General features: G+C 40.2%; 1 protein-coding gene across 2 annotated transcripts in view; it reads left to right on the top strand.

The window, feature by feature from the left end:
* Positions 1-15,000, top strand: part of LOC123512999 (multiple PDZ domain protein-like) — a 945,060-nt gene that overhangs the window by 485,006 nt on the left and 445,054 nt on the right. For both annotated transcript variants that reach the window (XM_045269789.1, XM_045269790.1), the window contains exons 11-12: positions 984-1,151; positions 3,449-3,652. In XM_045269789.1, the coding sequence (XP_045125724.1) occupies positions 984-1,151; positions 3,449-3,652 (372 nt within the window). The remainder of the gene's footprint in view (positions 1-983; positions 1,152-3,448; positions 3,653-15,000) is intronic.

Genomic DNA, 15,000 nt, shown 5'->3' with positions numbered 1-15,000 from the left:
TCCATCAATATGAAATCACACGAGAACCAGACTAATGATCATCTCTGCGGCCAAGTAAATCAGTATTGTTGAGAGAGGAAAATCTCAAAGAACAGAGTAATTTTAGGTTAATTAGCATTCTGGGCTTTTATTATGAAAAGATACATGAAAACACGATTAATCTTTTCTTTGGAATAATTCTGAATGATAATAGAGACATTTTTATTTAACCTTTTTTGTGTGAGAGTTAGACTGACTGACTGTCTGTCTGACTTAGAGAAGCAATGAAAGCGAAGAGAAGAAAATCCACTGAACTGCCAGTACCACCATTGATATTAAAAAAGAAAACGACTAATAATATTCACGAACTTAAAAAAAAAAAAAACATGTCATTAAAGCACGTCACACTTAACTCCGGTCAATACAGGGACACATTTTCACCGTGAGATTTGTGTACCATTGTGACGTTTTATTGACATTAGGAATGGTCTATGGAGGTCAGAAGATTAATGGGCAGAGTCTTCACTATTTTAATTCCCCACATGAATTTGTAAAGCTATATAAAATCACCAAATGTTAAGCAGAATGGATATGTAAATGCGTCATGCTACTATAGAGGTCAGAAGATTAATGGCCAGAGTCTTCACAATTTTAATCCTCACATGAGTGTCTGAAAGCTGTATAAAATCAGTAGGAACAGAATTAACCAGCTTTGACACAAACATCTTTATTTCCTTGACCATTTTCTTCGTTTCTTCTTTATATCCAGACGTTTCGACATCTCAGTGTGTCATCATCAGTGGTCTAAAAGTGATAAGATAAAATAAATTGAAATTCTAATACACACATTAATAAAAAAAAATATACATAAAAATACAACGGTTGAAAAAAAAATCACCAAATAAAATCACCAAATATGTAAATACGTCATGGTACTGAAAGAGTTAATAGAGACCAAGTTAATCCAGTGCTCAAACTCAATTCCTTCCTTGCTTTCGTTACAGGACGCGCGCCTTCAGTCCGGAGACCACATCCTGCAGATCGGCGAAGTGAACCTGCGCGGCATGGGGAGTGACCAGGTGGCGGTGGTGCTGCGACAGTCTGGCAGCCACGTGCGCCTCGTGGTGGCCAGACCTATTGAGCCCACCTCCCCGGACTTCCAGGTCAGGCAGGTAAGTACTTGATCGCCTGGCAGGTGTGGTGTGGTGGGGGTGTCAGGTGTAGTGTGGTGGGGTCTGGCAGGTGTGGGATGAGGTGGGGGCCATTGTATGTGTGGTATCGAGGGTGTGACAGGTGTGGGGTGGGGTTGTCTGGCAGGTGTGGGGTGGAGGGTATGGCAGGGGTAGGGGGGCATGGCATGTAGGTTGGGGGGCGTGGCAGGTGTAGGGAATTACTTAAGGGCGTATTAAGTGTTCGGTCGGTGGTGTAGCTGGTATGGAGTGGAGGATGTGTCAGGTGTGGGGTCGGCGGAGGATTTTGCAGTTGTGGGGTGGAGGGCGTTGCAGGTGTGGGGTGGGGGTGGTGTCAGGTGTGGGGAGTGATGGAGAGCATGTCAGGTTTGGGTTAGGGGTTGTGGCAGATATGGGGATTACTGCAAGGGGTGGCTGGTAGGTGTGTGGAGTAGCCGGGGGTGGTAGGTCAGGTGTGGGTGGAGGGCATAACAGGTGTGTAGAATAAGACAGGGTTTGTGTTGTTTTCAAATTGTGTTGTAGGTATGTACGTAACTAGTACTTTTTATTTAGTGTGGTTTTAGTTCATGTATTTAGTGGGAAAGGAAAGAAATAGACAGATGATACGATGAAAAGGACCAATGAGTGCGTGGAAGTAGTTTCAAAAATAGGTGATAGGTAATGTTTTTTTCTTTCCTGTCTTGTTTCATGGGAGATTTGCCCCCCTTAAAAAAATAAAAGTAAAACACAATAAATAAAAAAAAAAAGGATCCGCTGAAGATATCGGTCTTAAAAAAAAAAAAGAAATATTCCAAATAAATATAATCACGAAAAGTGTTATTTCATGCACAGAAATATGAAGAACTCTTGTATTTGATTCATGGAACCTTGTCGAGTCTTCACCGCAGTACTCTCTCTCTCTCTCTCTCTCTCTCTCTCTCTCTTTCTCTGGTACGAGTTTCAAAGTTAATACCAAAAGCGATAGAGTTAATTGTAAATACAGGTGAAAGAAACATAGCATACATAACACAGGTGAAGTTAATGACTCTAATTGAAAGATTTAATGCATTCATGTTGTAACGTGAAAAAAGGCAATTGTTAACATAGTACATTCTCTCTCTCTCTCTCTCTCTCTCTCTCTCTCTCTCTCTCTCTCTCTCTCTCTCTCTCTCTCTCTCTCTCTCTCTCTCTCTCCAACGGTACTTACATAACAGTACTTGAGTTCTCGAGAACAAAGAAACGCGCATCACACTTAAAGACGAGAGAGAGAGAGAGAGAGAGAGAGAGAGAGAGAGAGAGAGAGAGAGAGAGAGTCAAAAGTTCGAAGTGATGGTATTAGTGCAAGAAGCGAGGAGCTAAGAAGCTTCTACTTGGAATTAAGACTTAGCTCCGCCGGCTGAAAAGTTCGATATTTTTTCCCCCTCCTCTCTCTCTCTCTCTCTCTCTCTCTCTCTCTCTCTCTCTCTCTCTCCGGTAATCCTCTTTTTCTATGTGGAAAGTGAAGTGGCTGGAGACGAAAAGACGCGGGGGATTGGTGGTGGTTTTGGTGGTAGTGGTGGTGATGGTGGTTGTGGTGGTGGTGGTGGTGGTGGTGGTGGTGTGTGTGAACATAGAGAAGAGGGAACATTGAGAGTTAGTATATGTGTGTGTGCTTTTCTGTATTGTAGTGTTCACAGTGTATTTCTTAGTTTTATTTATTTTTTTTCGTGTTTTTTTTCCGTCTGTGATTATTTTGTATACTTTCCTTTGGCATTGTTTCGTGTTGAGATGTATTTTTATTATTGTGTATTATGAAGAGAGAGAGAGAGAGAGAGAGAGAGAGAGAGAGAGAGAGAGAGAGAGAGAGAGACCTTACTCTTAATCACTTCTCCCATCTCACTCTCCTTAATTCCTTCAATACTGAGACGCATTTCTACCTTGATTTTTGGGTATGACTCGACGATTTTACTTGCATCAGGAAGGGTCTATCGAAGTCAAAAGATTAATGCCCAGAGTCTATAATATTCTAATCTCCCACATGTGTTTCTGAAGCTGCATAAAATCACCAAACAGTAACCAGAAGGAATATGAAAACGCATCCTGGTACTGAAGAGATAAAAAAAAAAAAAAAAATATGAGAACAAAAACACCATAAATAAAAGACAGTTGACTATTTTTTTTTATGTAGGAGAAATAACTGACTAAGGGCAACAAAATATGAAAAATAAGGCCCACCGGATTGCCAGTTCCTTTAAGATTCACGTGAGTCATCCAAAATTCACGGAAAAATGTCTTGAAATATACTTTTCTCTCCGTGCCAGGTCGGAAGATCAGCCCCCATCGTTGAGACCCGCGTGCTGAATGATCCTGAAGAGCTGGACCGCCGTCTGAGCCTACTGCAGAATGGTTACACCCCCGCCTCGTCTGCCATCCCCACCCTCGCTATCAACGCCCCTGCTCCCACCACCAACGGCCAGCCCGCTCCACCCTACACCAATGGAGAGCAGCCCGACCTCCTCAACAGGGTAAGTACTGGATATTATTGCCAATGTCCTTGTCTCGGTATCCTTAACTCCTTCAGTACTGGGACACATTTTTACCTTGAGATTTGTGTACGATTAGACCATTTGATTGACATTAAGAAGGGTCTCTGGAGGTCAGAAGATTAATGGCTACAGTCTTTACTATTTTGATCCCTCACATAAATTTCTAAAGCTGTATAAAATCGCCAAATAGTACAGTAAGTATAATAAATATGGAAACGCGTCCTGGTACTGATGTGGTTAAGTCATTCTTGTTTCCTGTGGTTCATTGGCCAGTATTCTGAAACGCTTTGCTGTCTCACCATCACTGTTTTCCAAGGGCTCCTGTTGAAGATACTCGCGTTTTTAGAGTATTTTTATAGTTCAGGTGATAGACTGGCAACATTTTTAGCTTATCAAAAGGAGAAACTGCCTTGAAAACCACGTTAGTTGTCTGTGTGGCCTTGGAAAATTGTCGTAGTGAGAGGGGAAGGCGTTTCTTGTGGTTTGTTATCCTTTGTTGTGATTAGGATGGAGTTGTTTGGACATAATGGAAGGTATGAAGATCAGGAATAGATGTGTTGTTTTTTATGTCTTATGGAGAAAAAAATTGAGTATGGGGAGGAAAGTGTGGAGTAGAGGAGGCATTGTTTAAGGAAGTAGGAGAAATTTGCCTTTGTTATTGTGAATGCAAAGGAAAAAAAAAGGAAAAGGAAAGAACAAGAACAAGAGAAAGGAAGACAAAGAAAATAAGAAAGAACAGGAACAGAAAAAAACAGAAAGGAAAGAGAAAAAATAATGAAAACTACCAAAACTTGAAGAAAGAGAACAAGAAAAAAAAATAGAATAAATAAAATTAAATTAAATTAAAACAAAAAAAGACCAAGAACAAGAAAATAAGAAAAATACAAGAAAGAATAACAAAAAAAAAAAAAACAAGAGAAGAAGTGAAAGCAATCGTTCTCAATAACATAAATAAAAGACGAAAAAAAAAAAGGAATAGGTCTAAAAATCGTGGCCGTGCAGTGAAGTAGGTAGTAGTGGTCAGAAAGGACATCGCGAAGCCACTCACCGCTTCGCCTTCGTCAGCAGAACGCCAGATGCTCTTTGAAGACATCCTGTACATCGTAACGTGGAAGTGTCGTTTGTCCTTATTCGTGTGTGTGTGTGTGTGTGTGTGTGTGTGTGTGTGTGTGTGTGTGTGTCCATTTCTCCTTTAGGTTTATTTTCTTTACTTCTCTTTTCTTTCTTCCTTTTATTCCTTTATTTATTTATTTATTCTTCTGTTCTGTTCTTTATTCTATTTCTCATGTTTTTTTTTTTTCATCTTTTTATTCATCATTTTTTTATTCATCCTTTTATTTCTCTCTCTCTCTCTCTCTCTCTCTCTCTCTCTCTCTCTCTCTCTCTCTCTCTCTCTCTCTCTCTCTCTCTCTCTCTCTCTCTCTCTCTCTCTCTCTCTCGTATATTTTAGTGTGTTTATTTAGCTCTCATATTTCTATTGCCTGGTTTTCAGCGTGTTGTGGCGTTTTGGCCCTTATGGCTCTCTTCTTTATCCTGCTTTTCTCTCCTCTATTTACCTTCTTCCTTTTTGTTTTCCTCCCATCCCTCCCACTTCTCCTTCTACGTAACACTCCCCTTCCCTCACTTCTGTTTTCTTCCATCCAGTGCCACCCATCTCTCTCTCTCTCTCTCTCTCTCTCTCTCTCTCTCTCTCTCTCTCTCTCTCTCGCTCTCGCTCTGGTAACTCGATTTATTTCTCCATTTTAGTTTTTTTTTCTAACTTATTTCCTCTTTTTTTTTCAATATTCCTTCCGTGTTTGGTATTCGTAAGATTATTTCAATGTTACGTTTTTTTTATCTTTTTTTTTCTGTTACATGAAGCAAAGGTCAAAATGTTACAAACCTACTTTTTTTCCCCTTTTTTTCCCCCAAAATTCAACTTAAAGGGGAAATATGTAGGCACCGATTACATTCATAAAGCTGAGAGAGTTGTTGTATGAAAAAGTATCCCTGTTTGTGTGTGTGTGTGTGTGTGTGTGTGTGTGTGTGTGTGTGTGTGTGTGTGCGAGATCTTTATTTCCGTGTATATATGCGTGGCGTTCATTTTGCAAGATGTCGTTGATTGCTTTTTAATTGTTACACGTTTTAGAAATTATTGTTCGTGGAATATTTGAGTGTTGTTCGTTGTAATATTTCCCATGCAATGTATTGAATATGTTATCTCTCTCTCTCTCTCTCTCTCTCTCTCTCTCTCTCTCTCTCTCTCTCTCTCTCTCTCTCTCTCTCTCTCTCTCTCTCTCTCTCTCTCTCTCTCTCTCTCTCTCTGTGATTAATGACAATATGCATATATACCTACCTACCTACATACATACATACATAATAAATTAACCCTTTTAGGTCAAGATAAAAAAAGTGGAGTAATAATTTTTTTATTTGTATTTATTTATTTATTTATTTATTTATTTATTTATTTATTTATTTACTTACTTATATTTTTCACAGGAAGAGTTTAAAGAATGGAATTGTAATGCATCGAGTTTTGTGTCCCTGTTGTTTTGACGCCAGGCGAGGTTCTCTTTTTTCTCTTTTGGGGGGGGGATGTGTTGGGTTGTTATTTGTTTATGGGAAGTTAGGGAAGTGTGAATAGTGTTAGGAAGACGTTGAGAGAAAAAAAAGACAGGACATAAAAAAAATAATAAAACAGTTTTGGGAAGAAATGGTAAAGTAAGTTAACGCACAGAAGTAGTAGTAGGAGTAGTAGTAGTAGTAGTAATAGTAGTAGGAGTATTTGTAGTGATAGTAGTAGTAGTAGTAGTAGTAGTAGTAGTAGTAGTAGTAGTAGTAGTAGTATTTGTAGTAGTAGTAGTAGTAGTAGTAGTAGTAGTAGTAGTAGTAGTACCGTCACTATCATATTCATCACTGTCACCACCACCACCACCACCACCACCATCAACAACAACAACAGAGCACTAGAAGCAACAATAATAACAAATAATAATCTTAACAATTTTTCTAAGAGCCTTCCAAAACTCGCTTCTGATTCGCGGTCCACATATTACGAAGGAAGGAGGACGTGCACCATCATCACCACCACCACCACCACCACCACCACCACCACCACCCAAGGAAATGATACCCCGTAAAAATGCGTGACTCCCCGGAAGGTCCACGCCAAGTAATATCCTGCAGCCAGCCATTTCATCTCCCCCGTTACTACAGTGCGTGTAATATATCAAACTTTCTGCCCTCACTCGGGTTTCTGGGAGGAGGAAGGAAGGGAGTCAGGGAAGGAGAGAGAGAGAGAGAGAGAGAGAGGGACGGAACGAATAGGACAAGCAAGGTAATGATTGAAGGATGAAATAAGGATTGAATAGCGAATGGATACACGTTAATTTGATGTATACAGAAGTGTGTGTGAATGTTTTTTTCTTATGGAATATTGGAAGCTGGCTAAGGGTAACAAAATAATAAAAAGAAAAAGAGGCTCACTTGATAGCCAGTTTCCTAAAAAGATAAAGAGAATTAGCCAAAAATCTGGGACAAATGTATCCTATGGTATGATTTCATGTATGTTAGTGATGTTTGATTGAAGTGATGATGAGGTAGGAGATGAGGTGATGAGGCAGGAGATGAGAGGATTGAAGAGGAAGGAAGACTAGAGAGAAAATACAGAAAATAAAATTGAGGCGAGAGCAAATGAAAAACGATGGCAAAAACCAAAAACAAAGAAGAGAGAGAGAGAGAGAGAGAGAGAGAGAGAGAGAGAGAGAGAGAGAGAGAGAGAGAGAGAGAGAGAGAGAGAGAGAGAGAGAGAGATGAGGGGATGGGATGGGAGAGGAATGAAATGGTAAGAAAACGAGAGAAAATGGAGAAGAAAATATGAGGAGAGAGGAAATGAAAGATGATGATAGAGAAGAAGGAAAGAGGAGAAAGAAAAAATAGATGAGAAAATAAAGGACAAAGCAGAGAGAGAGAGAGAGAGAGAGAGAGAGAGAGAGAGAGAGAGAGAGAGAGAGAGAGAGAGAGAGAATATCCGGTAAACTCGTCACGGAATTATCGAAGTCACGTCAGCATGAGACAAAATGCGCTCATAAATGTTCCCCGGAGATGACTTTCCGCGGCTGTAAGGTCAGGTTAGGTCATGTTGGGCGGCTTTACGGCTCGCCATCTTTAGTATCGGATCCTTTTTATGACCCCTGACCTCCGCGATCCCTGCAGTGATGTTATTATTTATATTTGTCTTCCTCTAACAAAGGTACAAAAGGATTACACAGTTTTGGGTTTTATTTTGACCTTTTCCTGATTTTTGTACTGTGTCTGTTTGTTGTGTTCGCTTCTTTTATGTTTCCAGGAACAAAAGATTAATGTATTAGAAAGAACAATAGCTGGTTTTGGCACACATATCTCTCTCTCTCTCTCTCTCTCTCTCTCTCTCTCTCTCTCTCTCTCTCTCTCTCTCTCTCTCTCTCTCTCTCTCTCTCTCTCTCTCTCTCTCTCTCTCTGACTAAGAACAAAGCCGTAGTATATTAACTCCTTCAACACCGGACACATTTTTACCGCGAGATTTGTGTACGAATAGATAAATTTATTGACTTTAAGGAAGGGTCTATGAAGGTCAAAAGATTAATGGCTATTTTAATCCTCCCCTTGAGTTTCTGAAGCTGTATGAAATCACCATATAGTAAGCAGAATGAATATGGGAACGGGTCACGGTACTGAAGTGGTTAAAAAAAAGAAAAAGAAAATAAAAACGTAAAAAATCTTGGCAGGAACAGAATAACCTTTGCTCAGATTGTTCTATGTTAATTCAAGTCATCACGAGTGGCTAAAATTTGTGTTTGATATCGAATCGCATATATTTGATGCTTTTTTTTTTTTTTATATATGAAAGGGAATACTATAATAGATGAGATGATAATGCAAGACCTGCTTACAGTGAATCCATTAAAAAATACAGGTAAATTGCTTATATTCCTAATTTTTCCTTTATAGTCTTGTTTACTTTCATCTTCCTCACAATTTTCTTATTTCTTCATCAGTTTTATCGTCTTTTATATCTGATCCTTATCCCGGCGTTCATCTCACTTTCTCTCCATTATTCCTTTCTCCAGCTCTTTTCATGTCCTTCCTCAGCTTTATTCTCTCTCTCTCTCTCTCTCTCTCTCTCTCTCTCTCTCTCTCTCTCTCTCTCTCTCTCTCTCTCTCTCTCTCTCTCTCTCTGTCGGGTCTTCCTTATTAAACCTCCTTTTCTCTCCAACTTACCTCTTCTGTCTTAACTTTCCTCTCTCCTCCATCTCTCATATAATCTGTCACAGGAGTCTCTAAGTAGCTTTAAGCCCCGTCAAGACACCTTCTCCTCACCCCCATACTCTTCCCACTCCACTCCCTGTCCACCCTGTCTCCACGCCTGCCTCCACACGCCAAGACATCAGCGCCTCACGCCACGCCAGGCCGCCTCGCCACACGCGTCTCTCTGATCCACTAGTCTTTTTTCATAATTAATGGGAGTCTTCTCTTCTTTTTATTTTGTCTTTTGTGATTATTTTTTTTATTTTTCTAGTTTTTTCTTTTTCTTTCACGTTATTAATGGGTTTTGTTGGTCTTGTGTTTTTTTTTCCTTTAGTTAAATTTTTGAGTTTTCTTGTTTTTTTGAAATTTTTTTTTTGTAGTGTGATGGTGGGTTTTGTTTTTGTTTTTATTGATTGATTTTGATTGTTTTTTTTTTTTTTTGGTGCTGAAGTGGTGTGGTGATATCGTTCTCATTTGTCTTGTTGAATGTACCGTTAATTTCGACTCCTTCATTTTTTGTCCATCATCTAAGTAGTATTTGTTCAAAGTTACCGTATTTTTTTTTAACCTGATCATAGTTTAGCCTCGAGATTGTATTAATGTACTTTGTGTTTATGTTTTCTATCTTTGGGGAACTCAGAAACACACTCCACGCAACACCAGAAAAAAAAAATAAAATAAAATTGTCTCAAACCTTCACCAATCAGTCAGCTCACCGATCGCCCACTCAATCAACTCCTCCGTCACTCACTAACTCTCAACCAGTCAGACAGTCAATCATTCACTCAACCATTCCATCTCTCAATTAATCATTCCACTAGCCAATCCATTCTACAGCCTCCCCTTCATCACCATTCTACGCACACCTCTACGCTCACATGCCTCCACCACCACCACCACCACCACCAATACCACCACCACCACCACCTATATTCACGACGCCATCCAATGCAGCGCTCCCAAATCGAGTCTTTTAATGAATGCAGTGAATTAACATGAAGTCCAAAGGGGAGAGGTGGAGAATTATACGAAATTCTGAACTACTTCCAGCACCATCACCACCACCACCACCACCACCACCACCACCACCACCACCACCACGATATTTCCTTGCTTTTCTCTGTTCCTTCCTTTTCCCTTTCCCTTTTTCCTTCTTTACTCCCTTTTTCACCCTCTATCCACTGTTCCCCTCTTCCTTATTTTTTTTTTTTTTTTTTTTTGCCTCTCTTTTCATACGTACATTCGAACTGTTCCCTCTTTTTGTCCATATTAGGTGTTATTTTTACCTCTGCCGTGAGTTCATACTTTTTACAGTGACAAGGTAATTAATTGCACACACACACACACACACACACACACACACACACACACACACACACACACACACACACACACACACACACACACACACACACACACACACACACACACACACACACACACACACACACACACACACACACACACACACACTTGTACACGTGCAAGGGTATACATATTTTTTTTTCTTTTTATGTCCCATTCACTTACCTGAGTAATTGGCGCGGGATATATTTTTTTTCCTTCCTCGTCACTCATCCACTACCACCTCCACCACCTCCACCACTACCAGCACCACCACTACCACCGCCACCGCCATTGTTATCACCACCAACTCCACAGTAGCATTAATAACTATCACCACCACTATCACTACTACTACTACTACTACTACTACTACTACTACTACTACTACTACTACTACTACTACTACTACTACTACTACCACCACCACCACTACCACCCAAAATAAACCCAACCTAAAAAAAAAAACATCATTTGTCTTCAAGGTAACATCAAACAGTGAAGAAAATTAACATCTTTTTGCATACATATTATCTCACCTCCCCTTGCTCTATTTCCAGTGGCGGCAGGGTAGGGCAGGGCAGGGCAAGGCAAGGGAGGGGGTTTGTGGTGAACGTTCCCTCCTCACCCCTTTAAAGTGCATTTAATATGTAGAGTGTCGCTTTCTTGTTACAACGATGCCATTAACGAGGCAATTCTAGCCATCCTCGTTTCTCAATTAATTCTTGTCCCTAAATTTGAGAGGAATGGGATGAGGAGGAAGAGGAGGAGGAGGAGGAGGAGAGAGAGAGGGAGAGGGAGAAGGGAGAAGAGAGAAGGGGAGAAGAGAGAAGAGGAGAAGAGAGAAGAGGAGAAGGGAGAAGGGAGAGAGAGGAGAAGGAGAGGAGAGGAGAGGAGAAGGAGAGAGAAGAGAGAGAGGAGAAGAGAGAAGAGAGAGAGAGAGAGAGAGAGAGAGAGAAGAGAGAGAGAGAGAGAGAGAGAGAGAGAGAGAGAGAGAGAGAGAGAGAGAGAGAGAGAGAGAGAGAGAGAGAGAGAGAGAGAGAGAGAGATAGAAGGAATAAGGGGAGAGAAAGGGATGGCAAAAGATAGGAAAGGAAACAATAAATAAATGATAAAGGAACAAGAGAGGTCAGGAAATGAAGATAGTGCATGCAATAAAAAAAAAATAGAAGGAATGGGAAAGAATAGAAGAGAAGAGGAAACAAAAAAAAAATACAAAACAGAGAATAGAAGAAGAAATATGAAAGATAAAAATAACATTAAAAAAAAAATGGTCAAATAACGAAGGAGAAAACGAAGAAAGGAAAGGAAAAAAGAGAAAGATAGGAAGAAGATGTAGAGAACAGACATAAAAAACTAAATTAGATAAAGAAAAGGAGACGAAAGAAAAAAAAAGATAGAAGATAGCGGGAGTAAAGGAGGAAATAGAGAGAGATAGGAAGAAGATCAAGAGAACAGACAAACAAAAATATAATTAGATAACAAAGAAAAGGAGAGTAGAGAAGAAAGAAGAGATAAGAAGATGACGGCAGGAATAAGTAGAGGAGAAAGCGGAGAGAGAGAGAGAGAGAGAGAGAGAGAGAGAGAGAGAGAGAGAGAGAGAGAGAGAGAGAGAGAGAGAGAGAGGAGAGAAGAAGAGAAAGGAAGAAAATATGAAGTATAGAGAGGATAAGCAGAAAAAGAGAGAGAGAGAGAGAGAGAGAGAGAGAGAGAGAGAGAGAGAGAGAGAGAGAGAGAGAGAGAGAGAGAGAGAATGGTGGGAGAAGAGGACAGAAGAAAGGAGAGGGGAAGAGAGAGAGAGAGAAGAAAGAAGAGAAAGGAAGAAAAAAATATGAAGAAAAGAAAGTATAAAGCGGAGAAATAGAGAGAGAGAGAAGGGTGGGAGAAGAGGACAGAAGAAGAGAGGGGGGGGAGGAAGGAAGGAGAAGAGAGGAGAGGGTGAAGGTGATAAGTGAGGGAGGAGGTGTTTGGTATGCATAGTTAGGTGATAGTGATATGAGGTTAGGTTACTCCCTTCCATTCTTGCCCTGAACCTTAATGACCGCGGGAATGAAGGAGGAGAAGGAAGATAAACGAAGAGGAAGGAGGAGGAAAGAGGAGGAGGAGGAGGAGGAAGGAGAAAGGAGGAAGAAGAAGAAGAAAAAAAGAAGAAACAGAAGAAGAAGAAGAAGAAAGAAGAAGAAGAAGGAAGGAAGGAAGGAAGGAAGGCGGAAAGAAGAGGAATGAGGAGGAGCAGGAGGAGGAGGAGGAGGAGAAAAGAAGAGGATTGAGGAGGAGGAACAGGAGGAGGAGAAAAGAAGAGGAATGAGGAGGATCAGGAGGAGGAGGAGGAGGAGAATGAAGAGGAATGAGAATGAAGAGGAGGAGGAGGAGGAGGGTTGGAGGGCAGCCAAATACCTCTTAAAGTGTCTGCTAATGTAAACGTGATGAATATTTTGACGATTTGGTTCACGTTTGCTTCTTTGTCCCGCGTGTCTGTGGGGAATGCAGCGTTTAGGTACATGGCAAGGCAGTCTCGTGTGTTGGAAGTTCGATTCAAGCTTCTATTTCTGAAAGTTTTTTTTATTGATTGATTTATTTTCTTCTTAACCTTCGTTTGCTTCTGAACGTGTTTTTTTTCTTCTATTTAATTTGAACTTAAATGATTTGACATGGCAATGCAGTTTCGTGTGTTGGAAGTTCGATTTAAGCTTCTATTTTTGAAAGTTTTTTTTATTGATTGATATTTTTCTCCTATGCTTCGTTTGCCACTTTGAACGTCTTTTTTCATTTTTTTTTTTTGATTTGAACTTGCTTTGAGATTTTGAACGTGTGTTTTCTGTGTTTTGTTTTTAATTAGATTTGAGGTTAGTTTGGTTTTCGGAGTTTGTATTTTATTAGTATTTTATTGTTGTAAGATGAATGATTGGTGATATAATTGGGGAAAAAGGTATTATGCTACTACTACTACTACTACTACTACTACTACTACTACTACTACTACTACTACTACTACTACTACTACTACTACTACTACTACTACTACTACTACTACTACTACTACAACACCACTACTGCTACTATTTAAATGTTTCTGTCATAAAATGCATAAATAGAAGAGGAGGAGGAGGTAAAAATGGGCGTGATGGTTTTAAGTCGGGGTGTGTCGGGGGCTTGGTTCAGTAAGGTCAGGAGGGAAGGGAAGGGAAGGGGAGGGACGGGGAAGGGAGGAAAGAGGGAAAAGCTCGTGTCATTACTGGTATTGTTTAGTTTTCAAGTTAGTGAAAAGTTTTCGAACCTAATCTAGTTCCAACAGGCGGAATCTGAACCTTCCAACTCGCTCCCAGACTCCCCCTCCCCACCCAATCCTTTCTTTCTCTGACCTTTGTTCTTTGTTCCATTTCATCTTTTTTTTTCTACCTATCTCCCTTCCTTCTATTCTAATTTTTTTTTTCTATCTCTCTTACGCTTCTCTACCTATCTCCCTTCCTTCTATTCTTATCTTTTTTTCCTATCTCTCTTACGCTTCTATTCTGTCAATACCCATTTTGCTATTCTTTCTATCCTTCCTCTTACTTTTCACTCTCATTTCGTCCTTTTTAACCAATTTCTCTTTGTTCTTTTTCTTTTTGTTATCCTTTACTCGTTTCCTTTTCCTTCTCTTTCTTCCCTTACTCCACTTCTTGCCTCACATCTTCCATACCATCTCTTCCTCTCTTTCTCCTTTCCTCTCCCCTCCCCCATCCACCTCCTCCTCTTATATCCTGCCCTCTTCCTCCACACGTTCACTGCCCTTCACCCGAAACCACTCTCCACTCTCCACTTATTGCAGTCGACCCAATACCACACACCACTTTTACTTAGCTCTGTTTCCACTCACCGCTTGCCAGTACTGATCCACTTACACATCCATCTAATTAACTCTCATTGCCTTCTGATTTAGTATCCACTATCTGTAACATTACAAACCTTTTAAATAGTCAGTCTTTCTTATAGACCTTTCCAGAATTACTGTTTCAAATTCATAAGTCTTTTAGTACCATGCCGCATTTTCGTATTCATTTTGGTTACTGTTTGGTGATTTTTTATACAACTTTAGAAACTTATGTGGTGGTTTAAAATAGTGAGGAGTCTGGCTATGAATCTTCTGACCTCCATTGACCTTTCCTCGTGCAAATAAAATCGTATAATCAAATCCAGAAGTCATGGTCAAAATGCGTCTTAAAACTGAAGGGGTTAACCTCTTCAGCACTGGGACACATTTTTACCTTCAGATTTGTGTACGATTAGACTGTTTTATTGACATTGTAAAGGGTCTATGGAGGTCAGAAGATTATTGGCCAAAGTCTTCACTATTTCAACCCCCAACATAAGTTTCTGAAGCTGTATAAAATCACCAAATAGTCACCAGAATGAATATGAAAACGCGTCATGGCACTGAAGGGGTTAGGAGTGCCTTCAGGAGGTCAGAAGATTATTTGGCCAAGTCTTCACTATTTCAACCCCCAACATAAGTTTCTGAAGCTGTATAAAATCACCAAATACTCACCAGAATGAATATGAAAACGCGTCATGGCACTGCAGGGGTTAGGAGTGTCTTCAGGTGATTGTTAAAATGTAGAACCTTTTTCCCTCCAAGACAAATTAGGTCACGCCTCAGAGATAGACCCTTGACCTGTTTTCCACTGCATAGATACGGAAGAGAGGAGGGAGAGCGTGAGGGGAAAAGTATCCAT

This window comes from Portunus trituberculatus, chromosome 35 (genome assembly GCF_017591435.1).
Source record: "Portunus trituberculatus isolate SZX2019 chromosome 35, ASM1759143v1, whole genome shotgun sequence".
Lineage (NCBI taxonomy): Eukaryota > Metazoa > Arthropoda > Malacostraca > Decapoda > Portunidae > Portunus > Portunus trituberculatus.
Note: the sequence above shows the minus strand (reverse complement) of the source record. Positions and strands in the feature narration are given on the sequence as shown.